At 38.8% G+C, this 27026-nt stretch overlaps 1 protein-coding gene across 2 annotated transcripts; it reads left to right on the forward strand.

The window, feature by feature from the left end:
- Positions 1-7418: 7418 nt before the first annotated feature.
- KATNBL1 (katanin regulatory subunit B1 like 1) lies at positions 7419-26753 on the forward strand. Of its 2 annotated transcripts, none has more exons than XM_054826750.1 (10): positions 7419-7536; positions 15384-15511; positions 16952-16992; positions 17368-17647; positions 19043-19161; positions 19337-19387; positions 19472-19561; positions 20128-20217; positions 20633-20726; positions 22240-26752. In XM_054826750.1, the coding sequence occupies exons 2-10, from the start codon at positions 15398-15400 to the stop codon at positions 22270-22272; spliced, it is 912 nt and encodes a 303-aa protein (XP_054682725.1). In that variant the 5' UTR covers positions 7419-7536; positions 15384-15397; the 3' UTR covers positions 22273-26752. The 2 variants fall into 2 exon arrangements, with proteins under 2 accessions (XP_054682725.1, XP_054682723.1); XM_054826748.1 differs by lacking the exon at positions 7419-7536 and adding an exon at positions 7568-7699 and having other exon boundaries at positions 22240-26753.
- Positions 26754-27026: the final 273 nt, after the last annotated feature.

A 27026-nucleotide genomic window follows, 5' to 3' on the forward strand; every position in this document is an offset into this window, starting at 1 on the left:
ATCTACAGGCTCTGTTTCTTGAATATTGTGCATGAGAAAAATTATTCAAGGTTTATTGTGACCTGGGTTATCCATAGCTCATGAGGTAAGAAGCTGACAGAAGATAAAACAACCACAAGATGATCATAGGTATACAACACTAAAAATAAATGAATAAAGGTGTTGGGTTTTTTTAATGAAACAGTCACTCACAATTGCAAGAGAATATCAATTTCAGCAAAGCTATACAAAGAAAATAAGGTTTGGAAAACAGATACCAGCTTTTATTTGGAGTTACTTCGGCATTTCTTAATGACACCTCTCTTTTCTTCTTTTTTTTTTAATTTTATTTTATAATCTTTAAACATGAACAGCATCTGAGCATCTCAGTAATGATGTCTGAGAGAAGTTCAGGAGACTAACAGAAAGGATGGAACGATAAGGGGGAGCAGGCAGAAGAAAGAATCAGTTATCGAGAAAGAATAAAATGAAGGAAGAGGAAAGCATTAAGTACGTAGATGCATAGAGAAATCAGACAAAGGATTCAAAACACAAAGCTAAGACAAGAGAGAACAAATGAACAAAATACATATTTTCTAAACGTATGTCTCTTGCTATTCCATCTTTTTAAAGACACCACCTCAACTAAAACCAGTATTACTGCGTTTGACTGAACTGTACCGCTCGGCCTATCGAAAGCCCGGGGAAACTTGTACCGCAGCCCGGTCTCCGATCAGCCGAGCCGCGGGACGCTGGGCCCGGGCTGCGGGGCGGCCCCGGGCGGCCCCGGCCCCTCCGCCGTGCTCCTCGCCCCGGGCCGGGCGGGACAGGGCGGCGACGGCCGGTGTGTTGGCACCATCTCCTGGTCAGCGGCAGGAAAGCAGGAAAAACTAACGTTTAATTTTTAATTCATTTTTACTGGGCACGACATGTAACAGCGCAATTTTTCATCCTATTATAATAATGGGTCTGAAACGATGATGACTGTCATTCAGAAGTCTGACTTCAAACAAAAAGTGTTAGCAATCCAGAAAATGAGATCCTAAATTCTTCATGCAATTTCTTAAATCCCTTTATTAAGGCCTAGGTGTTTAGTTTCTCTCAAAATTATCACCCTAAAAGCATAGTTTTGCTTCAGAAAAATTAAATAAAGCCCTAAAGTCCTTAGTATTGGTTTATGATTTCCATATTAAAATAAAAGATTAAGGTGACAAATAATAATTTTCAATATAATTTTTTTTTAATACCACAGTGGGGTTTTTTTCTTTCTCTCAAGTGGCTATTTAACTTGGCTTTTTGTTCACATAGCAAATTGCTTCAGAAGATTATGGAATTTCAGACACTAGTCCAATTCACAGATTCTGTAATTACATCCAACTATTTCTAAAATAGGAAATGGATGCAGTGTTCAGAAGTGCTATGTTACAAAGAATTCCAACGTGGCATACTGATTCGTAACTTATTATTCATTAAGTCAGCCCAAGCTAACCTGTTTCAGATTGCAATGAGGCAAAAACTCTATACATTCGGACTCAAAATGTGTCCTATTTCAGTATTGCTAGAGAATTGGGCAGAGAGGAACCAAATGAAATTCAACAAGGGCAAGTGTAGGGTCCTGCACTCAGGGAAGAACAACCCCAGACACCAGTACAGGTTAGGGGTTGACCTGCTGGGAAGCAGCGCTGTGGAGAAGGACCTGGGAGCCCTGGTGGACAACAAGCTTTCCGAGAGCCAGCAATGTGCCCTCGTGGCCAAGAAGGCCAATGGTATCCTGGGGTGCATTAGGAAGAGCATGGCCAGGAGGTCAAGGGAGGCTATCCTCCCCCTCTACTCTGCCCTGGTGAGGCCACATCTGGAGTATTGTGTCCAGTCCTGGGCTCCCCGGTTCAAGAAAGACAGGGAACTACTGGAGAGAGTCCAGTGGAGGACTATGAGGATGATTAGGGGACTGGAGCATCTCGCGTATGAGGAAAGGTTGAGAGAGCTGGGTCGGTTGAGCCTGGGGAAGACTAGGAGGGGATCTTAACAACACTTATAAATATCTAAGGGGTGGATGTCTAGAGGAAGGGGTCAGACTCTTTTGAGTGGTGCCCAGGGACAGGACAAGGGGCAATGGGCACAAACTGGAACACAGGAAGTTCCAGCTGAACTTGAGGAAAAACTTCTTGACTGTGAGGGTGACAAAGCACTGGAACAGGCTGCCCAGAGAGGTTGTGGAGTCTCCTTCTCTGGAGATATTCAAAACCCGCCTGCATATGATCCTGTGCAACATGCTCTAGGTAAACCTGCTTTAGTGGGGGAAAGTGGACTAGATGATCTGAGGTCCCTTCCAACCCCTATCGATCTGTGATTCTGTGATTGCCATCATAGGCCAACCAGAAATATTATTGATGGATATTTGCATATTGAAGACCAGTAGGATTCCGGAGGTTGTTGGTAATCTGCTTTTCCGCATCACAGAAAACTCAAGTCACTTTTCTCACCAGCTGCTGTCATTTTCAGTGAAGAATTATCAGTTGTTTGCTTTTTAAAAAACTAGCTTTCAATGAAATGAATATTCCCAGTAAAACATCATCTCCTGACAGCCCACACTGACAAATTTTTCTATGCTCCTCCAGTGTGCTGCAGCCTGACCATTACATTTCTAGTGGGTTTTTTAGTCCTCATGTTCATTTGGAGCTGTTTGTGGTGCAATCATTCTCACAGTGGGTTTGTTGTTGGTTTTTTTTTAATTATAAACCTGTTGACCAATAGCAGGGATGACTACTGATATAGCTCATATGGGTCACTGACCAGACACCAGATGGTGGTAATATTCTGTTCCTACTAATCTGGCCCAGAGTTGGCAATTCAGAGGTGAAAAGCTTTATCCCATTACCAACTGCCTGAGCCATCCTGTCTCCAACTTGCAGGCTAAAGATTAAACAGTTAATAGTCTTGAAACCACCCCCTCAAATATCCCATCTACTACATATCCCAAGCGTCTACTGGGTAGATCTAAAAGGAGATCCATAAATGTCAGAATACTTTATTGAATTGAAATTCTACCTAAGGATAAATAAAAAAGAAGCCAGGCTGGTAAAATAACGGCATCAATTGGGATAGTACTACTTATGCAACAGCTGGAAGGAAAAGTATACTGCAGATAAAATATTAGGAAAAATAGACAATACTAGTAGGCCGCTTGTGAGAAATGCAATCTGGAAAAAAGGGGGAAGGCATCAACAAGGAAATGCAAACACAAATAAAAGGTAGAAAATATTAAGATGCAACTCCCTTTTCAGAAAAAAATCACAGTATCAGTATAACACTACACAGTCTTAACAACTTAATCAGTTCCGAACAGTAGAACTAGATATTTTCAGTGAACTTATCCATCCTATCCTTACAATTTTTGTGCTTCTGCACAAGTACTTTGCTTTGCTGCACTTTCAAGCTTTTAATTTTTACACATTAGACTTCTGTGTTGCATCCAAAATCAGTACCAAAATTTCTATTTTCCACCATAAATTGCCAGAGGAACTGCTCTTAGATTTCTGAAGATGACACCAAACATACAATTTGGAGTTCAAGATAACTGCAGAGGAAACAATTCAAAAAATTCCTAAGTTTGTCTCTATCCAAACTCAGTCACTGAAATTCTTTAAAAATGCAAATGTGCTTAACACCAATATAAATTTTGAAAATATGAGGACACAAGAGGAAGGAGCTAGTAGGTTATTTCTTACATGTATGTATGTTTACATATTTGTATGTTAGATCTGCATATATTTGGATCTATATTCTTCCACCCCTGCAGAAAAAAAAGATTCAGATTACATATCATGATCTTATAAAATCCTATTTCACCATAATTACCTTATCTAGTTAGACTCCTTTACCCTTCTGGAAGATTTGACTATTCAAACCTGTCAAGCAGCGCACAAAGAACTCATTTACAAGGGAACCATGAAAGTAACTGTACAAAATCTGCCCTTGAGAGAGGGGAAAGGGGAAGCATAGCTCCTTGGTGCTATCTTAGATGCCTTAGTCTTCATTCCTCACTTATGTTGCACACAGCTTCACTTATGGCAGGTACAGAAGGTCATGCAGTATATATATGTAAGTGCTTCGTCAGTTTTATTTATGATAACCTGCTTACTTCATTTACAACTATGATGTTTCTAAGGACTGAAAATAACCCATCTTGTTCACAAAGCTATCCTATCACATCATGCTGTGTCATAGTAACAGTTGTAAAAAGCAGTGTTGTAAGGTAGATTACATAAACTGGAGTCTCTCATGGGTAATTCTTTTCCTTGAAGATACATAATTAGGCATTGCAAAAAATTTTAAAATATTAAAAATTCCTCAAGCGTACATTTTTCTATATTAGAACTGCAGCTAAAATTGTTTGAGGTTTGAATTTATTGCAAATAATTATTTAAAAAGCATGAAATTTTTTCTTCAGCTTCAGTAAGATTGATATAGCTCTTCTGCCAAAATCTCTCATTTGTACCAGCGTAACAAATTTGGTTCAAAAGGATTAAAATAACCAATGTTAGAGAAATACCATTTTCTTAATGCAAACTTTGAACATGTTAACTGTATTCTACAAGTGTGGTGCACTCCTCTATTAGCATTGTGCAGAAACAGCAACATTAGATCTTTGCTCTACTGGAAAAATTTACACAAATTAAAAAAAAAAAAACCATGAAAAGGAATGTGGAACTGGAAAAGAAAATTTAAAAAAAGAATATGAATTTTCAGTACCTTGCAGTTAATACAAGAAACTCTGATATTTTTTTCTTTAATTTAGAGAAGATAGCAGAAAAAAATTAGTTAAAAGAAAATAGGCTAAGGAAGGTATTTAGAAAAGGTACAATGATGCTTAGCTAAGACGACTGTTTTTCCAGGCCCAGATGGCAATGTAAAACAGGGAAATATGCACATCAAAAACAGAATCAAAGGAAGATAAATAAAAGAAGTGGGAATTCTTAATGGAAATGACTGCAGCTGAGCCCTAGGATGGTTAACCTGTTAATATTAGCAGCTAGATGGTCCATGGTCATTGTAAGCAGTCAGGGTACAGCTTGCGTGCTTCTGAAAACAGAACTGGGCCCTTGACAGAAATTACATTACTATTACAAAATTTGACCCCTGTGTGGACTTGCAGAACAGCTTCTTTTCAGAAGAGGTATTTAATAACCAGGCCCAGTAACAAAAATACTATTCTGTTTGGCAGCCTTAACTGAACAAACCAGTTGCTCTGCCCTTTAAAACTAAACATATAATCACATCACATAAGAAGCACTTCTGCCATTTCTGCCACTGTCTAGTGTCAGCATCCAACTTAGCCACATTTAGCTGGCAATCTTCTAAAATCCATTTAGTATCTAACTATGTGCTCCTAACAAACTTCACAAGAAAGGTCTGTTTTGGAAAGACTAAGCGTTTTTAAGTGTGCATCATCTGGGAATTGTCACATTCTCATATCATCTGTTTCCTGTGATTTTTTTTTTGTCAGCACACACAGCTCAAAGAAAATAATTTTTAAAAACTTTATTGACCATATGTACCTGGATATCCATGGCTGAAGTGCTCAGATGAGTAAGAGAACCAGGTATATATTAAACTCTGTGCATACAGGACAGCTTGAACTGAAACTGCAACATCTCCAAAAATGAAGGTAAAAGTGACATTAGGATGACTAAGCAAACAGAATGGTCATCCTGCAATAGACTAAGACTGTTAGGCTACTAAAATGAAATTGTTGAGAGGATAAAATTATTCTCTTATGGCAAACAGACATGATAGAAGGTGAGAGTTGTTTCACCTATAGGGTAATACTGGCACTAGAAGAATAAGCAGGACATGAATAAATTTAGACTGGAAATTAGAATGGATTCCTAAGCACAGGGGCATTTTGGGTCAAAAGGAAAATGATGATGGTGAAAGACTCTAACAACTTTTAAGATCAATATGGTTACGAAACATTGCCTAAGGACTTGATTATATATTTGCAGCTCATTTTTATTGCTATCAAATGCCTTCTTTGTACAGCAGTTTTGTGTCATAATCTGGTACTTACGGATCATCTTGTTTTAAAGTCTGATGATACCGTAATGTGAAAAACAGGTCATAAAAAGTGGTAATGTAGCCTCTGATTAAATCCAGTTAGTCTTGGAGTTGTTCACACACTGAGGAAAGGCTTTAATAACCAAAGTACAATTTAAATTGTCATGCCCAGTTAACTTACTGAAGAAAGGATGTAATTTGTCAAAGCCTGCCCTCTTGTCCCCCAAAACCGAGGCTAAGGTACACTACGTAAAAAAATTTCAACCAAGCCAAAACTTATATGCCTATAACAGGGACAGATGAAGTCTCTGTTTTACAGGGATGCTGTGAGGTTGCATGAGAAAACAACACACTTCAGGTCAGAATTTATGATGGGAAGGAGGAGCAAAACAAGGGGAGATGTGGAATAAATGTCACCTTTCTCTCCATTTATCACTAAACCAAGCCGTTTTTCTCACCAGCTTTAGGTATGTTCTGAGATGTTCAGATCAAAGAGAGAATCTTAATGACACCCAAGCCTAAGAAATACTAAAGTTATTCATACTCAGCTATAATCTGGAGCTAGCATGGATTTCTCAGCCCATTTGAGCATCGCACACTCATACCCATGCTTGATCATTAGTAGCTTGCAGATATGGGGAGCGAGGGCTGTGAGGTTCCTGATACAACATAAATATTCAAGGATAATTAGACACCAGCAGGCTTTCTTTACACTGAGTAGCACCAAGCTGTAATGCAGCATGGTGGTAGCGACAGCTGCGGTTCTGGATGACACTCATTGAGCCGGCTTAAGAGGTGGCCTGCCTTTGCCTCTGCACCTTCTCTGCGGGTGCTCTGGCAGTGCAAGGCCCTCAGACCTGGGAGTCTGGGCACAACTGGGGAAGCAAGGAGGCCGCCTGAACCCAGCTTGGACCTGAGGAGGCTCCACTCCGGGCGGGAAGGTGGTGGTGGACGAGTTGCTTTTCCCAACAAGAAGCTGGACCCGACAGGCACAGGTGAGGCACCGTCAGGCCAAGGGGCTGGCTGCCCCGGCGGGCTGGCGGCCCCGGGGCGCACTCGGCCCGGCAGACGGCCGGAGCGTGCCACCGGGCAGGAAGGACGGGGAAGCCTGAGGGCAGCCTGGGCGCCAAGGCGGCGGCAGACCTGCCCTGATGAGCGACCTCGCTAAAGACGAAGGCAGCGGCCCTAAGAGGCTTATCAAGCAGCCCCGCCGCAGGAGGCAGGAGGCGGGCTGGGCGTGAGGTGAGGTGAGCTGAGCTGAAGCAGCAGCCGCCGCCGCAGCGGGTTGGCCTTCGGCCCCTCGGAGGTGCCCGGAGCGCGGCCGCCAGAGGGCGCCGTGTGCCCGCACCACGCGGCGCGGCCGGTGGGGCGTGGCGCAGCCCAGCATGCAGCGCGGCGCCGTTTGAATGGCGCAAGCTCGGGGCGCCTAGCCCCGGCGGTAGGTCCCCGTGGCTCCTCCTCCGCCCTCGCCGTGGCCCGGCCCGGTACCATGAGCAGCGGGTGAGTGAGGGGGAGGGGGAGGGCTCCCTGGGCCGCGGCCGAGAAGCTGGTGATACGGGCTGGCTGTGGGCGAGGTCCCTAGTGGCCGCGGGGGGGGGGGGGGGCCTCTTGGTCCGGCGCGCGTCTTCGGCCGCTGAGAAACCGGGGGCAGGACGGATCTTCGGTGAGGCCTTCCACCTTGCCGTCGGCTCTGGGGAGCTGGGCGGGCGGCGCCGTCCGGGCCGCGCTCTGCCTTGCCGGGGCCGGGTGCGGCTCCGAGGCGCCCCGCTCGGCGTATGTGCCGGGGCCGGGTGCTGGGGGGCGGGGGCCGCGGGCGGGCTGCCGCCGCCGGCGGTGAGGGAGTGAGGCTGCCTCCTTCCCGCTCCCCGACGGCCGCCGCCAAGCCTCTCTCGCCCGGCACCCCTGCGTGCACCGCCCAGTACCGCGGGGACACCCCCAGGCCCGCCGGCTGGCCTGCGGCACGGCTGTCTTCAGTAGCGGCGGTCTCCAGCGAGCGAGCTCTGGCAGTTTTGCCTTGTTCTAAAATGGTGATATCGGCCACAGCTCAAAGCAAGTGTGTGCAATGGTAGATAAGCCTTTCCTACTCTCCTTGCATTTTAGTGCTACCGAAAGGGAGGATAATAAGCAGGGTGTGAGGCCTGCTGATGGATTTTATTCCTTGGGTGTGACAGATTCCAGTGGGGGGGGAAGGGGGGTGGGAAATCTTCAGATGCTTGAAGATCATATCCTGTATTAATTACTTTGTTAAAAGGCCTTAAGATTTCTTTTTTTTTCCTCCACTGTTGTGCCGGAGTAGTTTGGCATGTTGTTGAATTTAGATCTAAAATAAAGAAGTTCTGCATAGTGAGATCTGTTAAAGAGAGATTGGAAGGTGGTTTTAGAAACTTTTTGTTGCTGTTTTTGTAACGTGCTGTGCTTTGGAGCAAGGTTAAGTCAGTTTGCTTAAAACCAGCTTTCTTCCATCTCTTCTTGGAACATAAATTTTGCTTTTTCCCCTCTCATGTTTTTTTGTTCCTTCTGTTCTCTGGCTGTAGTGAGGGAAGGAAAAAAATAAAGGTAGTTACCCATGTTTAGTACAATTAAAGCATAACAGAAGGCAGGTTAGTGTGTCTTTGGCCTTGCTGATTGGAAAGAACAAATTGTTCTAGTCAAAAGCTGTCACTTTAATTATTTAGTATCAGCGCATATAGTTTTGATTAAAATGTCTGTAATATTATTTCATTGAATGCAAGTTACCATTGGTTTGCATTCCTAAACTTTATAACTCAGAACTTCATTATAATATCTTACATATAAAGTACGTTAATATTATTTCTAAGGTATTGAAAAAATCATATATGTGAGTATACATATGAATTATTGTAGTAGTATGTATATGCTCACTCTCACCCAGTTTTGAAACCTCTTTTCAATGTATTTCCATTGGAATAATTTAAATAAGTAGGGGGATTTTAATAGTTTTGTATGTTGGTCCCAGGGTAAGGAGCTTGAGTATGAATGAAGAAGGCTTTTTAAATACTATAAACAGACTGCATTCAGTAATAGAAGTGTAACATAAGGATACCATAAAAAGTCATGTGATCCTAAGCTATGTGAAATGTAGTCACAGACTGTGTTCGGCCAAGTAGGGATGAGGTGGGTACCCATGCCTCCACTAAGTTTGGAGCTTGAGGGGTTTTCCAGTATGTCTTTCTCTGGGTTTGAATTTAAAATTCTTGTTGCAGGTTTTTGAAGCTGTTTGGGTTGAGCAATAAATAGAAAAAAATTTACTGTATTTAATTTTATGAGTAGTTTCCTAAAGCTTGTTTAAAATATTAATGTGGGAGCTTCAGTGTATTGGAATTTTATTTCCTATATAACAACTCCCAGATAATTTTAATAATAGAACTTTTCCAACCTTATTATTCCTGGAGTGTTCATAAGTTAAAGTCAATGGGTAAAAGCATCTTTTAGTGAAGGAAGACTTCAGAAAGGACTAAAATGCTGACAAGTAATATTACTTTATGACAGTTTAACATATCTGTAAATGGTACCTCCAGATGCAAAAAACTGGGTACTTACTTATTTGACTTTTTTTTCAGAGTGTGAATACAGTTCAGCTATTAAACTCATAGGCTAGCTCCACAATGAGACCTAACTCACACCTGGATTCATCCTCAGTAAACTTAACCAAACTCTGACCTGTCATTTTCGGAGTTTCATTATGACTGCTTGTGCCAGTGGGCCACATACAAATTCCACATGTAAGAGTAATAGGAAAATGAGCTTAAATTGTAGGAATAAGCTAACTTTAACTAGTTACTCAAATAGTATTTGGTTTTACTGCAAATTTAATGTAATTCCTGTAATTTTTGGTCACACATGAAATTTTAAACTGGAACAAATGGCCTGATCGGTATAGCTCATTAAAAAATTGTGTCTTGCTGGCATACAAGACATACTTTTTCTAGTGTCGCAGAAAACACGAAAACTATGTGTTAACATACTCCTTAAAATCTTGAACTCCACTTTTTTTATAAGAGAATTCAGTATTTAACACCTGGTGAACTGTCAGGGCATAAATTACTAAAAAGGGAGTTTTAAAAAAAATTGTTTCATATTCAAAAGATGTGGAAGCTATCTAAAACTGAGACAGATGGATTCTGTAACATTTGTCAGAGTTAAAATGAAAGGAAATTATACCACGCTTACAGGATCGCTTCTACATCATGAGATAGTGCTAACTTATTTTTGTAGACAAGTTATCCTTTGGAAGTCAATTTGGAATAACCATTCTTGGAAGTTTCTCATGAGCATTTTAAATTTGTGAATAATTAGTGAAATTAGGTATACATCAGGGAACCAGCAACGGTCAACTATTTTGAATGCTTTCAAAGCATGAACTCCGCTCTTTTGGGAGTAACAATTAATTAACTCTTTCACTGAGTCTGGTATTGTCATCCTTGAACTTGCACTTGATTTAATATGGAGTTGGGGAGAATCACAATAACACTAGTGATGGATATGTATGTGGAATGCTACAGGAAAAAATAGCTGTTAAGAATTTGGGCAAAGAGTAGGACAGGAAGAATGTTTTAAACTGTATTTACTGATGACTTAAGAATCTAGTTATTTTACATTTGCTTTGCTATCATGCAAAGTACTCAAGTCTGTTCTGTAAGAAATTAATATTATGTTAATACATGTGTAGGTTACATAACATGCAAAGAAAAGTTTGTCCCTCTCTGGGGGCCATGCCCAGAACATAGGATGATGGGAGGGAGTGGCAGTGTTTGTTAATACTTGCCTTCGATAGAAATGTGCTTGAAAGCCTTTTAGCACTTTCTTTGCTTGATTCTGGTATGACCTGGAGTTGTATTGCATCCGGGAGAGATCAGAGCTAGAAAATAGCAGTAGAGCCATCAAGAAAACTCTGTACAGGTAATGTCAATTGACTCTGGGGACAAATGAGCTGACTTGTCAGGATATCCGGCTGCTGTTACTCTAGTCCTTTTGTTTTCTGAAAATTGAGGTGAGTAAAAGGGGGAGGAAGGAGGGTTGGCATCTGCCACGAGAAGTCACCCATGGGAAACGGGAAATTGGTAGAATGTGAGCCTGTCATCTTAATGAAATTGTGCATCTTTGTTCAGATTTGCAGTCTACTTTGTTACAGTTGTAAAACAGTTTAGGCTTGTATGATGAAGGGCTAAGGTAGAGCTGAAGGGACTTGCATTCTATCCTTAGGTTATCTTTAACATTTTGCAAAGTAAAGGAGTTGCATTGGCCTTAATGAAATGATATAACAAATTGTTCTGAACAAATACAACTAGCTGTACTCATCACAAGGGAATAGGCAAAAATTCAAGAAGTTAAGCTGTAAGTTGTGTGATCTCATATAAATTGCTATCTAATGCCAGTTTAAAAATACTCTGTGTATATATCCCAAAATAACAGTGGGTGGTAGTGTATTATTAGTGATCTCTAGATGATATCTGATAGCAGATAGGGAATGAAAGTTGTAGAGAGCCCTGCAAAGTGCCTTTCATCCTCTAGCATTTGTCTTTTTAATTGTTGGCCAGCTAGCATCTTATCATGTATTACTAAGCCTTTGGAAGCAGGCTTCTTGAGATGTGGACTAAGTTTATTGTTACTGTATTAGGTTTGGATGTACCAGATTCTTCTGCTTGTGTTCTGCTATGTGTCTGTACTACCTGGATTGTGTTTCTGAATTTAATTGCTTTCAGTGTATTCTTTTTTATGAATTTGTACAGTCTGCCCTGGAACCCATGTCAGCATTTGGGTCAACAACATCCTGTGGCAAGTTCAGCTTAATTATAATTTGTACAAAGAGCCACCACCTTTCGTTAGTTTTGAGCCTGCCTTCAGCTAGTGTCTTTTGCCCCTTTGTTCTTAGATTTCTTCTTTTTGAAGGGAAGAGAACTAAACCTGCACTCAGTATTTGAAGTACAGGCACAAATTAGTTTTAGGCACTGTCACAACAATGTTCCGTTTATTTTTCTAACTATTTCTTGATCCATGTGGAGCACTGAGCAATCCAAATGATCTAAACTGTCATATATCCAGATCTTCTTGTGGGTGGCAATTAGTAGCTTCAAGCCTGTGATTCTGTATGGGAAACCAAAATTTCCTCATGCCTGCAGATACGCAGGCTTTGCTCTGCATTAATCTATAATCATTGCTTCTGCTTATTGTAGATCACAGTCCTTCTCTAATTCTTCAATTAGCCCTCATCTTTAGTCTCTGGTATAACTTTGTATTGTCAACAGTCTTTGTCATTTAACTACCATTCTCCTTTATGAGGTAATTTAGGAATATATCAAACAGCATAAACCAATGCAGATTTTCTGTGGGATTCCCATGGTGGCCTTCTTCAGTGTGGGAACTGCTTAGACAGTTTATCACTGTTTCTTTGCTATTTCTGCATGCAAAAACTTTCACTCTTATCACTTGGTTGCTTAGTTTCCACAGGAGATTTAAGTGAGGGAATTCTGGAAGCTTTTTGGAATCTCAGGTAGACCCTGTTATTTAGCTGTCCTTTATTTGTGTTATACTACTTCATACTCTCAAAGAATTCTATTCATTTTGCAGGGCAGGACTTGCATTCAAACAGTCGGATTGAATCTTTCCCAATATATTATTTGTGTCCACTAATTCTATTCTTGATTGCATTGTTTACCAATTTGCACAACAGAGATGTCAGTCTGGATTTTCCTTGAGGCTGTCTTTAAATACTGACTGTATTTTGACTGCATTTTTCACATGTGACTTTTTTTGGTGCTTTGTCAGCTTTAAGGGAGAGGTTCTGCACCTTGGTTAACACCACAGTTATTTCATTACTGCTTATATGTTCACTGCTGCTTCTGCATCATCAGAGACCCTCACAGAACAGGTTAAACTATGGAAACCTCTCTAAACCGTAGGACAGTGAACAGACGTAAGGATTTTACTTCACTACTTCAGATGTTCCTCTATATCTGATCACCTGTTGGCCTTTTGGGTTTCTGTTCACAGTCTTTAAAGAAATAATTGATAGTCTGTTGTCTCTTCCTGGTTCAGCTGGGAGGCTAGAGGGCATTATGCTCTTATATCAAATTTGTCAAAGTGTGTAATTCTCTTCATTTTTCTCTTGGACATGTTCAGCTTTTTGTAGGGAACTTCTTTCCCTCCAGGATAATCTCTCTCCAGTTCAGGTATTCTGAGATGTTATCTTAGGCTCTTTAGAGCCCAGTATTAAAAAACTGATGCGCTAATTGAGTTTCCTTGGTAAGACATTTCTTTCTAGTCTTCTGATGTTTTACACTTCTGTTAAGTAAAAAGCATTCTAGTTTAGCAGTGCTGTCTGATATATTGGAGATCAGGTTCTCGCTTCCTGCTTAGCATGAAAGAGGAGGGTAGTTAGAGATCATTTATTAAACAAGCAAGTAAGGAGAGGTCACTCTTCTGCACGGGAGTAGTCTCAGAAGTGATTCTTCAGGAACAGAGATTATGGAATTTTTTTTTTTTTAGCATCAGACAGGATGATTCTGTGGGGTTTAGCTCTGGTGGTTGCAGGTTGGCTTCCCTATTCTTTTGGAGTTTGTTTTCCCCTCAGCAACATTCTCAAACAGGAGATGCAAAAAGTTCAAGGCTTTTCCAAGTCCTCCTAGCTTTCTGCCTTCATCAGCCTGAGTATAAGGCTGGATTTGTTTGGATTTTAGGGTTGTTGGCTTAGGCTTTTCTTCAAGTTCAGTTGTTTGCCCTTGTGTTGTGCTCCAAGTTCAAAATTTTAATGTATAGCCTGCTTTGAGTGCAAATAGTGGTTTCAACCACTCTGATAAGCAGAGGAGAACTTGTTTGTTGTTCTTGCAATTTCTTCTAAACTTCAGGGGAAAAAATACTTTATTATTTATTTATAAGCCTGGTGGCTGGAAGCTTGGAGAGCTCACAGGGTGACAACTATTCTGTCACCATCCCATAGTATGCAGGGAAAGAGTCAAGTTAATGAACCAGTCTTAAGGCAGCCTTGTATATGGACAAGTATGGGCCACCAACTGTTAAAGGTCTTGCCCTAAATAATGCTGCTGTTTGCAATACTTGCTGAAGTCTTTGGTCTGAGGGCTCCACATTCCCGTCTTACAGGGTAAGGGTTTCTGTCAGTAAATCTTCCTTTTTTTGAGAGAGATCTCAAATAAGATTCTTCAGTACTGATCCTGTTCTAAAGAAAACCGAAGCATTTGAAGACCTTTTTTTGCTTTCACTGTATCTTACAATATGGAATTTGATATGCATTATGTGAAGAATACACCTTCTACCTTGTTTTGAGCCTGCCACCTGTTTGGCCTTTAGCTACTGCATTGAAAGATCTTCTGTGGCTAATAAGCTGTTTTCCATCTGGCTCTTTCAGTGCTCAGTGTCTTAGTGTTTTAAATACTGAAGTTCTTAATGTGGGATAAATCTCCTACATAGAGGAAAAGGGGCAGGACTTGGTATTAAAGGTGGAGGGGAGAGATTGGGGCACTCGTGTTGGGACTAGAGTTTTGCCATTTAGGTGAAAAAACAATAAAATTGGAGCAAATGGTTGATTTTTAAAAGTCAGGTAGGATGTCTTGCGAAAACATTTAAGAATAGTGCTCCATGATGATGTAGTTTGTGAATCTAGTCTCAAGCAATGGATTTTCTGAATCACACAAAATGCAAAACCATGCGTACAAGTGTCTCAATCTTGATTTTGATTCTTGTGGAAATACTTGCATACTTCAGGGCAAAGTACTTCAGCCATTCTCTTACTGGTTAACTGTAGAATAAAGAATTTTTTTAATATAAAAACCAGCCAAAGTTATATGCTGAGACAAATGGATGAAGGGTGTATTTGCCAATAAATTAAGGGGAGATCTTTCATTTCTTTACCTTTGCTATTTTGATGAAGTTTGCCTTCTTCCTGAAAAACAGGGATTATTTTTATTTAGCTGCCTTTCCTCACTTGGAAACAGTTGTGGGACCAATTATTTCTCTGTATGTGGAAGATGAAATTCATGGTGTGAGATGTGGAAGAAAGTCTCAGAAATTACCTTATTCTTGTCTGTATGGCAACCCTCAGTGCAAGTGTACTAGGTAGTCTGAAAACATAATCTCTGCATCTGTTTCTTTAAGGGGGTTTGGTTGTGTTCCATTTTTTCTTATTTAGAAAACTAAATGGAAAATTTTGAAGTGCCTATCAGCATGTTACTAATGATAAGGCCTCCAGCTAACATTTGCTAAAGGATGAGGTCTTGGATTATTTATATGATGGAACATCTTGCAAATGGTTGAACTGTTTTAACTGACTTTGTTTTAGAAACTATAACTAAATATCTTTCCCTTGAAAACAGGGATTTGAGAGATTATGGCATCTGAAGCCCACAATGTTAGAAAACAGAAAGTATTGCATATTGAAGGTTGTCCCATTGATCTCCCCAGAAAAAGAATCTCTTCTTCCACTAAAAAGATCATGAAGGAGGTAAGTTGTTTGTGTTTTTATGTCCTCTGATAAAACTGAAGGACTTTAGCTTGAACAGCAATTATATTATTAAAACTATGCATTATAATAGGCACAGGCAATGACTACACAGATACATGCATCTTATTGTCCACGTGAGCAGTAGGTACCAATACAGTTTTACTCACGCCTACTTCTCTGCAGTCTAGCCAAGACCTGTTTCAGTAGAGGAATTCTATCATCAAAAAGTTCTGTCTTGCCAAGTGAGCTACATAGCACAAGTGAGAGGTGGGGTAGGTGAAATACCTGCATTGAAATGGGTCTGTCATCTTTTTATCATACAGCTTGATCTACCACATTGTCTAGTAGTAACGTGTACTTTCACTGGATTCTTAGTAGTCAGAAACATTTTCTCATAACCTGTTACCGGTGTTACTGGCTGAAGAGTAAGGCAGTGGAGTACGGAGGAAGTACTAGGGAGGTAAACTTACTGTAAGATCACTTCAAACAGTTGTGAAGATGCCAATATCCTTTATGTCTGTTTATTGATATTATATATTAAAACCCACATGATTTTATGACTCAATGTAACAAAAAAAATCATAGCATTGTTTTGCTGATGTGCACAATGTAAATGTTAACAGTAGTATAAATTTTCAAGTTGAAATGTCTGCAGTATATGTGTAGTACATCTTCATATGAAAATACATATTTGTAACTTGAGCATCTTTAGTGCTTTTTACTTTTTTCATTAGTAAATTATTTAAAAAGCTTTAAAACATTGACGACTACTGTATAAAAAAAGTATTTAGAAATTCATATTCAAATTGTGTTGCTTAATTTTCAAAGGTTTTACTAATCTGTGTGGCACAACCTTGAATGAATTTTGTGATTCCTCTGGGATATCACTATCCTATGTAGCCTAATTGGTGTCAGGGTGCTAATCTTTTTCATATGAGTGAATTCAAGATAATCAAACTGGTGTTGTCTACAGTACTCTTGATTATTTTTTGTGGTGTTGCGTGTCATCCTTCCCAATACTAGCATTTGCTGTATTATGGGCCTTTGAATGTATGTGTAAGACAAGTAATTCATTTTTGCCATCAGATTCCACCAGGTTTTTTCTATTAGCCACAGTTTTTAGTTTGCTAGTAACTAAAGAATCTGTCTCTGATGTCACAATCCTTGCCAAAGGTACCCTGAGCCTATGGCTGACCATAGTGCTCCAAGGACAGCTGTGGCAGAGCTCGTCCATCTATAGGTCACTGTGAAATACTTGAAGATTATAGGAAGGTTAACGTAGCTGTGCTTTACTTGCAGAATAGGAAGAGTGGGTGGAAGGGAGGGAATGTGTTGTAAACTTAGGCCATGGTAAATGGGACTTCTTTTTGACAAACTGTGGGAGTGTTTGAGCCTTTTTAGTAATAAATGGTTTTTTATTCTCTATTCCCTTTCTCCCAGGGTAAGAAATCTCCAAAACAGCTGGCTTCATACACAAACAGGTAGGAGGGCTGTGCTGTGTAGAGTCTGAGTTTCAAGTGAGAGGGAGGCAGGGAGGAAGAAGCACTTTAAATTTATTACACCACTTAAGCAGACACAAGTGGAAGATAAGTCTTAATTTTACTGACAATACTTGGTTCTTTTGTCCATGTTATTCCATAATAATGAGTGTCTGCGTTAATAAAAGCAAGAAAAAAATATTGGTGGTAGCTCTTACTTCTGATAACCCAAATGTCAGAAAGGTATATCTTGGGGATAAAATGTTTTTAGTAACATGCAAGTTGACTGCTGAATTCATAATGATATAGTTTAACTTAACACAAAGTATTACTTAGGTTTAGAGCAACCTTCACTAAAATACTGCTTTATTATTGCAGAATAACAGTTGGAAAAACGGTGAACAGTCCCCTCTCTCTTTTCAAAGTTGTATATTGTAAAAGAAAAGTTCATTGTTATACTCCAAAGCCTTGTTACAGAAAGAAGCAGTTCCCTAAATCTAGGGGCTGTGACATGGCAAATAAAGAAAATGAACTGGCTTGTGCAGGGAATCTGCCAGCAAAACTGCATGACAGTCGTACACACTTGCTGAATTCTAGTGACTCTGGCTCATCTCAAACAGAAGGCCCCTCATCCAAATATAGTGGATTTTTTTCAGAGGTAAGTAGAGTTTAAAGAAACTTTAGTTTTATAAAAAGTATTTCTGGTACTTTCATTGTGTGGTTAGCTGTTTAGAAAGTTTTCAAAGAGATTAATTTTCTTAACATATAGATTGACTTGGGTCTTGTGATTTACACTTTATCTGTCAGTTTACAGGGATACAGTTGCCAACAGTAGTAGCCCTGCCAATTTTCCCCATCTTTGTATTAGCGCAGAAGCTCAGATCTGCCAGGCTTGTCTGGGTTAAAATTGTACAGGCAGCAAAGGAAAACATTGTTTTGACCTGGTTAGGTTTTTGTGATCTGGCATGATGCGTGGCCACATGTGTGTTTATTGAAGTGTGAAAGTGTTAGTGTGTGGATGGGAAAAACCTGGTGAGGTAGGATAGGACCATTTTCAGTAACAGTATCAGTGTGTATGAAACTAATTTAAATGTTTGTTTAAGACTATTTCCTGTTAAGATTGCTGGATGAAACCCAGTAAATGCTTGCAGGGTTTCTGAAACTGGCTAAAAATCAGATACTTAAATGAAATGGGTTTTGTGACAGTGAAGGCCATTTAAGTCCCATAATATTCAGATTTCCATTTCTGTCACCATAGATGTTTGTTACCCATTGAGGCTTGCGGGTGTTTAAAGTGAGGCATGGCAGGGAAGATAAGATTGAAGACTGTCACCATGCTGTCTATTCATGGCACTGTAAGTGTGGGCTGCCGTGAAGAGAGAGCCCTGAGAGTTCAGTGGGCTGGAGGTACGAGTCTGTGGCACTCTCACACTCCGTTGAATTTCATGGTTTCAAGGAAGGAGCAGCAGAATAGCTAGAACAACGAGCTTGTGGAAAGAATGGTAAAGAAATGAAGACTGGGGAAGATTCATCCTCTGAGAAACTAAACACTACATCACTGGCTACAGATGACTGTAACTGGTTTGAGAGATGTGGGTGGCTCTGCAGTGTTCATTCCAATCCAGGATTTTAATAAAATACCTGAACTTCATTCTGAGAACAAGTTTTTTCAGCAATCAACCTTTTCTGTCAAAGTTCAGAATAATACATGTAATTACTTGTGTCTAGATTGTTAAGTTCTCAAAATTAATAGTCATCTAAGTAAAAAGTTCTCAAAGTTGGTAAGAAGTATAGGTTGATGCTCATGAATGCTCTATTTAATTATTAGATACCTCTCTTAAGGTGTCTACAAACCTTATTATTGTAACTTTTGGGTAGTCAATCTATTTGTACTCCCTTCTAAGGGAAATTTGTGGGTTTAAGGATGTTAGCTAAATTTCTAAAATGAAAGGATATTTTCATATACTAAATTACTATATTAGAGCAGCTTATTGTGTTGTTGCTGGCTATTTAACTTGTAGTAAACTTCTTTTACATTTTCAAAAATATACAGGTTTCTCAGGACCATGAAACTATGGCTCAAGTACTTTTCAGCAGGAATCTGAGGCTGAATGTAGCTTTAACTTTTTGGAGAAGGAGAAGTATAAGTGAACTGGTAGCCTACTTAGTGAGGTAAACCAAGTGTCTCTCTTATATTCTTAAAGTGGTAGCAATTCTAAACATACTGCAGTATTTTTTAGGGGTTCCTTAAGTGTTGTAACTTTTATTCTTTAAATCCTAGTGGAAGCATATACTTCAACCTATGCTCTACTAGTAACATTTCTGATTTTATTCTTAATGTTTCTAGGATACAGGATCTTGGAGTAGTAGTAGACTGCCTTCCTGTGATTACAAACAGGTACAGACAAAAAGAAGTGGGGGATAAGAATCCACTATAACAATGCTGAAGTTCAAGCACTTCTGAAAAATCTTGTTTTTTAAGTTTACAGGAAGAAAAACCATATGTTTCAGTTGGCTGCTGTGTAGATCTTTTGCCTTTAGTGAAATCACTTCTTAAAAGCAAATATGAAGAGTAAGTATCAGTTCTGGATGTTTCTAAAACACTACTACTTCCTGGCTATGCGGTGCCCTAGAAATTAATGGTGTTTAGTCCTCTGACTCTTGTTCCCTCTGCTCCTTCTCCCAACCCTGCCTTTCTTGGGGAAGACCTACCTGAAGGGGAGCTTTCCTGTGAACCTTTCTCCTTTAACAAACCAGTGGTGCAAAACCTCTTTTTCTACAAGGTTAAGAACCCGGAGGTGCTGGCTTTGCCCTTATGCAGATATTTTTTTTTTATCCTAAACAGTGAACCAGAATAGCACTGAGGTTTTAGTATGCTTTATAACACGAAATCAAGGCAAAGTTTTGAGGCAAAATACATGAATTTCTGCTTTTTCAATGACAGCTTCAGTTTACCGCTTTGAAATTGAAAACACAGGCATGTATTTAAACTTGCCAATTTGTCTAGATTTTTTTTCATCCAGAATAGAAAACTTTTTGCTTTTTAAGTTGCTTACCAATTTGTCTTGACGCTTTAGCTGACCTGTAGATATTGGAAGCGGGGGGAAAAAGCATAATGTGTAAAATATGTTTTTACAGATATGTGATAGTTGGTTTAAACTGGCTTCAGGCTGTCATTAAAAGATGGTGGTCAGAACTATCTGCACATACAGAAAAGGCAGAGGATGGGTGAGTACAGTATTGGGAAATATTTAAATGTGTTTCTGTAGCTTATTCCATCTCAAAATCTGTTTTAACTTTGATCAGTAGGAGCACACCTTATCTAAAAGAGAAAAAAAATATAATTTGAAAGTAAAAGCTTAAAAGTACTTAAAAGAAGTTCTTCCATTATTAAGACAGGTGATGTTTGGAAACGTAGTTTAAGGATTGTCATGTTTTGGAGGTGTTTTACTGGAGTTTTAATACATGTAGAATATTGTCATATCATGGATTGTACGAATGCTGTAAAAGTTGGATCAAAATTTTTCTGATATTGTGCAAATATCTATCATAGACTAAGTCTACATGCAGTATTAATATTTCAGTCAAAAAGTCTACTGAAATGTACTATATATGTTATAAAGTGTTGTTCATTCTTTTTCAGAAATATTAATATTTTAAAACAACAATTAAGTGGATTATGGGAACAGGAGAATCATCTTACTCTGGTTCCAGGATATACTGGTAATATAGCTAAGGTAATCCAGTTCCAGTTGTGTTTAGTAATGAACATAGCTGTATTGCTTGCAGTATTCCTCTCATTTGATGTTAAGTACACTAAACTACTGATGGATAGAAACACCTTTACTTTATCTTCCCCTAATACTCCACTATATTGCACAATTTTTAAAGAAGTGTCGAGTGTATTCCCTATGGTAACAGTAGTGTGGTTTGAATTTTTTATCCTTTTTTTCTTTACAGAGAAAGCATCTCCTTAGTAATAAAATAGCTAATAGTAATGAGCCTTAAAATCGATGTAAAAAAGGGCCCAGATTAGTAGGTAGACTGAAAGGAGGGATGTTTTCTCTGAAATCTGCTGTACCGATTGTTGTAAGTGTAATGCAGCATGGAGAATCTTAGCCCAGCAATGTTGTTAGTATTTGCACATCAGGTGACTGGGGCAAGTGACAACATACTAAATTCGAAAGCTGACCTAATGCTTAGAAAATGAGTTCGTGGAGAGCAGAAGAGTGTCTCCATCTGAAGTGAATGCCTGTTTGCCTTGCTTGATACATTGTGGGGTCAGTAATATAATGAGGGTGTCTGATAAATGCGTGATTTGCTGCTCATGATACTCATCTCTCTAAACATGGCTTCCTGAGGTTGTCACCAAGAGTCATACTGAGTAAGAAACCTCTCTGCATGGTGGAACCTGATGAAAGTAGACAGTGAGAAAAGGCTTAAAGCAGATGCTTTGTTATGTGCAGGATTTGAGTGAACTTGAAAAGAACTTGGAGATTGCATGGTTTACTTATATCTGAAGCAGCTTTGTGGAATCTGTAATTCTATGGTACAGAATTTGTCACTTTGTATCAAACACGTTATTTCTTGTTCTTCTGGGACTGCTGTGCACCTCTGACTTCAAATTTGATGTCTCTACAAGATAATTACAAACTTTTGCAGAATTTCAGTCAGCAGGGATGGAGAACAACTGAGTTCTAACTCCCAACTGGTAGAGCAATGGGAGCTTGTAATATAGACTGCCTAGTTCTTCTGGTAGATCAACATAGCAGTTATAGCCAGTGTCAGTTTGTTTCTCTAGGATTCAGGTTCCCTTTCTGTTCATTTGCCTACTTAATGTATATCAGGATAGATTTTCACCAAGGCCACCTGAACAAGTCTGGAGCAAAAGGAGTAGTACGCATGCAGTGAAGGGATATCACTCTTAGTAAACAAGTCTCAAATACATGATCTCATGATGACGATTTGCTTTCCTGTGTGTGCAGGGAGCAGAGGAAAAACAGACTAAATTGATGGCTTTGGAAGCTAATCCTACTGTTTTTGCAGGCTTTTTAGTACATAAAGAAATGCCATTGAAAGCATTAATTGAAAGTAATCTTGAAATTGATGATAACTTGTTCTGAAATTTGGACTAACTATAATAATTCTTGTATTATGGTCCTGATTGGTTACCCTGCCTCAGACACACAGTCAATGTTACAACTGTAAGTAATGTGACAAACACTTTCTCCTTTTTTTTCTTCCTTCTAGGATGTAAATGCTTATTTATTACAGCTACACTGACATGATTGGGAAACTATGCGTGCTTATGTGGTGAAACAATCCCCTAAAGTATCCCTGAAATATGTACTGTTTCTGAAAGCCTTTTGAGAAATACTGGCAGAAGAGAACTGAACTGTCAAGCTGTTTAATGAAACCACTAACAATCCTAACAATCTACTTCACATTGAAGTGGAAAAATGTCTAGTAGGAGCAACTTTTACTTCAGTGAGGTGAAAGTGCACTATGAAAACTGTATGCCTTTGTTGCATTTGGGATTCACTCAGTTACTAGGTATCCATTTAAATGCTACTGTATTTTACTACAACATCGCATAAAAGAAGATGAATTATATTGTCATGAAGACAAGACAGCAGAACCAGTTATAAGGAACCAACAAAAGCAATCAGCATTAAGAGCTTTCTAAATGTTTCTTTCACAAAAGAACTCCAAAATGCACAACTATCTTCAAATTACACTAAAAAAACTTTGCAATATTCAATTTCTTCTATGTTTTAATGAAATTATTAAAGACAGTTTTTGTTTGCACTATTGAGAAACTATACAGCAAAGATGCCTTAATTACTAGTGTTTCAAAAAGCCAATGTGTTAAGATGCAAATAGCTATTATATTCAGATTGTGATGAAAAACTACAAAAATCAGGGTTTCACATTGTGTAGTTAACGAAACATTGCACATATACAAAAATTCATGTATGAAAAATATAAATACCTGAAGTTAAGCTTGGATAAACAGTTATTGCAAATGTCAGCAGAATGGTGAATTTATGTCTAACAAATGTTTTTATATTGTATGTGGATTTCTAACACAGTAATCTTGTTCTGTATCATTTAAACTATATGCAAATAAGTAAATATATTAAATGTATCTACTGTTTTTTCTTTTCAAGTTCATAAAACCAATTTCTAGAATAATCTCTTCCACAGTGCTTTTTATCATAGATATTTATGTCTATTGTTTGAAATGTTTACAGCCAGATGAGGCCATATTATTCAACTCGCACCCTTTTTATACTACCTCCTTGAAGAAGCCGACAAAGAGCTTTTGCAACATCAATCAAGTTCTAGCCTGACCAATGATGGCAAATTCATACCAACAATAGCATTGAAAATACAACTATAAACTCTTTTACTGTCCTGTTGCTATCCTGTACTTGCTTAATTTAAAAGCTATAGCTTAGTAGCTCTGAGGCAGTTTTGATTTTAGGTTTGCTATTGCCTTTTTTTATTTTGTGATTAGGAAGCATGCTTTTCCAATTAAAATTTATGAAGTGCCAGCTGTTCATTTAAAACATAAATATACATGCACAGCATGTATCGCCAAATAGTCTACTTCCTTAAAAAACTAAGTACTTAGAAGGGTTGTTTTTATACCTAGCATTAAGCATATGCACTTTTATTGTTGTGCAGGAGAAAAGTCTTTTGGTAGCCCCAAGTGGGTTTTGCTTTACAGATGAAATAAATTAATTTTAAACTCTTGTAGTGGTCAACAGCTTTAGGCCTCCTGTTGCTTCATTTTGTATTTAATTTACATATCATTATGCTGACTTCTGAAGGCCAACTAGAAATCTGTCATCAGAACTTGGTGCTTTTGGTTATTTGAATACTCTTTAAACCACCAAAGGTTTTGTGCTTCCCAGGACAGTCAGCTACAGGGAAGAGTTTCTGGGACATCCCAGACCCGAGAACTCTGTGGGACAATCTCGAGATAGGCACATAGCCAAATTCTTTTTGCTAGAATTGTTATGTACCATTGGAGGTATTTCACACTCAAAAAAGTTTGAGATGGAACTTACTACTTTTCAAATGTTCTTACTGTCAATTAAAAATTTTATTACTTTATTGTTCTGTTGAGCACTTAAATATAAAAGTGATGGAGAGACTAGCTTTGTAATTTGGGTAGCAGTTGCTGAAACCCTTAGACTTATTCCTCAAGGAGAATACTGTAAAGGCGATGGAAACTCAGATTTTTTTTCTCGTGTTTTTTTAATAGACAAAATGAAGTAACTTATGGCCATTTATTTCTGATAATGCAAGAAGTAATAATTGTAACTGATTAAAGTGAAATACTCTAGTATTCAAAAATGCAGCTTGACTGTAGATGTAAATACATGGGCTTATAATGAATTCTGCATGTGGCCATGGATCTACCAAATCGTAACTGTGGATGGTGCTTTTGTTCTAGTGGCAAGGTAAGATTGATGTGAGGATTGTTACTGAGAAATCTAATAAAATAATGCATTATTTTTAACTGCCAAAAGTTGTATTTTGACAGCATCAATAATACAGTATTAAACATTAAGTCATTAGTACCTGTGCCTTATTTTAAATTACTTTTTTTACTATTTTCAGGCAGCTACTAGACTGTAAGAACAGGATTCTGGTCCCTCCATTATAAAATTATTTTTCTGTCATGATCTTAACTCATTTAAATTAGTCATGCTGACATTCAGGGTTAGCTTGTTGTATGCTCTTTAGTGCTCAAATGGCTAGGAATCTGTTTTCTGTAATAGAATGTATATGTATATTATCTGCTCAAAGGTGACGTGAGTAAAATGTCTTAATAGCTGTGTAACTCCATGAAATCCATGTAGTTGTCTCAGTGAATTTTAATTAAGCTTATGAACAGTCATGTGCATAATACTAATCGTCATGTGATTCTTTCTGAAAATGCTGTTTCTAGGATTTGTCAAAAGATCCAGGCAGAATTAATCCTTTGTCCTGTGTGTTCTTGTGATGCAGAAGCATGTATGTACTTGAGGATGAAGGATACCTCCGCAAAGCTGTTCTTCATGTTATACCACTTGATGTGAAATTAATGTCTTTGAAAAACAGTATGTCTTCTGCCTCAGTGTTTGCTGAGAGTATCTGAGGGTGTTTTGCTGAAAGGGTTTTTATTTGAAGCATGAACTAGGACTTGCCCACCCCCTAAACTGAAATTAAAGAAGCCTTCTGGCAAACAGCCTCTTTCTGCAGAGCGAAACTCCCTGCCCCAATATTCTCTTTATGTAAGAATCAAAGTTTAGGTATTGCTGATGGCTTGCTTGAAGAGTGGAGATGGAGAAAGCTACCCTGTTAATTAGCTAGCGTGTTGTAATGGTTATGTATAGTTCCATTTTGAAGGAGTCCCACCTCTTTCTTAGTAAAGAGTACTCTGTAGCGGAACATCCTTGTATCGCACAGGTACTGAAGTGCCAGGCTAATTGATAGTGCTTACAAATTGTTACTGATATTTAAAAGATTAGCATCAGCCCTCCAAGAGCTTATCTGCAGCGAGGTATAATTAAAATGATCTTTCCCTTTCTGTAGGTTGCCTTATTGTCATCAGAGGCTGTGTTTTTAACACTTGGGGTGCAGGAGGGATGGGAGAATAGAAAGGACAAAAAAAGTACTCGTGTCCTATGCTGAGTGACATCAGCCCACTGCATTATACTATGTGTCTGTTAAAGCAGGTTCTATTTTCATGTTCTGGTATCTGAAGTAGGCAGGTTTGGAGTTACAGGTCCTTATGCATTTTGCAGGAAAGAGATAAAAGTTTTGAAGACAAGTGCTACAGTGCTGATTTGTGGTGTGTTGTTTTGTTGGTGGGGGTTTCTTTCTTGAAAGGGTGGACATTTTTGTGTGTAGAAACTTGAAATTATCTTGTGCAAAGCTTACATTGTGAAACTAGCAAGTAGTTGCATTTGCCAGTTCATCTTGCCAAATCTTTCAGTTTTACAGAAGACTGAATGTCTGTCTGAGTGTGGAGATTTGCAGCTATGTTTTGTGCCCAGTTTTGTGGTACAAAGGGAAACGAGGTGGTTCATAGTCAACTATTGCAGAATACAAAACCATGCAAATCATGCTACTGGTGTGAAGTTATTCCAACTTTTGTACAATGCAAATTCTTTAGTTTATGAAAGCAGTTTGTTCTTGTGTGAGGAACTTTATATTGGACTGATGCTGCATTAGAGGAGGAAAAAAATGAAGCAGTTATTAATAGCCTTGGTAAAAGCCAGACAGCGTAGTATAATTTTGTCTTCAGTCTACCTTCCTACATGCAGTAATCGTTGTAGGCTACAGATGAAGCTTCACTGAAATAATAGATTGAGCATGCTTGTGATGTTGGTGCTTATATTAGACTTTGTTAAACTATTTATTTATATTCCATATTAGCTACATGGCTTGTTTGCAGTTTTAGAATGAAACTAAATGCAAGTATTTACTTTCTTTCCCCTCCTGCCACCACATTCATTCTTCAGCACTTAATGATGTTATTTCTTCCTCTTCTAGTTTAAATATACTGTGAGTATCTATTGTTAAAGTGGAGAGGGGAGGATGAAAATTCTATATAAAACACAGGGCTAGCTATTTAACACTTAATTTTGAAGCAATTGTGAAAATTAATTGAAGTGGGCACTCATGGCTGCAAGTTTGAGTTTGAACTTGGTTGAAAAATAAAGTGTTTTCACTCTAACTATAGCTGCAGTATTATTTTTTTTCATTGAGTACTAAACTGGACTCTGATACTAAGTTGCCATATAGGAGGCAGGTGGTGTAGCCCTGTCCCTTGATGAGATGGAATAGACATAATCACACAGACTTCAACTGTTGCAGACCTAGAATATTTTTGTTTCCATACTGACTAGAGTTGTGTAGTATTTATGTAGATTGTAGCTGCTGATCATATTGCTGTAAAGTGAGATCTGCTGCTTTCAGGTTGGATGTGGTATTGGTTTTGGTATAGTTGTTTCCCATTCATACAGATCACTGCTTCA

Source organism: Grus americana, chromosome 5 (assembly GCF_028858705.1).
Source record: "Grus americana isolate bGruAme1 chromosome 5, bGruAme1.mat, whole genome shotgun sequence".
In the NCBI taxonomy this organism is placed as follows: Eukaryota; Metazoa; Chordata; class Aves; order Gruiformes; family Gruidae; genus Grus; species Grus americana.

What these genes read in the sequence shown, in the direction of transcription:
- KATNBL1 (XM_054826750.1), top strand. Translation starts at nt 15,398, where the DNA reads ATGGCATCTGAAGCCCACAATGTTAGAAAACAGAAAGTATTGCATATT. An exon ending in CTAAAAAGATCATGAAGGAG is followed by an intron (nt 15,512 to 16,951) that starts GTAAGTTGTTTG and finishes CCTTTCTCCCAG; the next exon opens with GGTAAGAAATCTCCAAAACA. An exon ending in CTTAAAAGCAAATATGAAGA is followed by an intron (nt 19,562 to 20,127) that starts GTAAGTATCAGT and finishes ATGTTTTTACAG; the next exon opens with ATATGTGATAGTTGGTTTAA.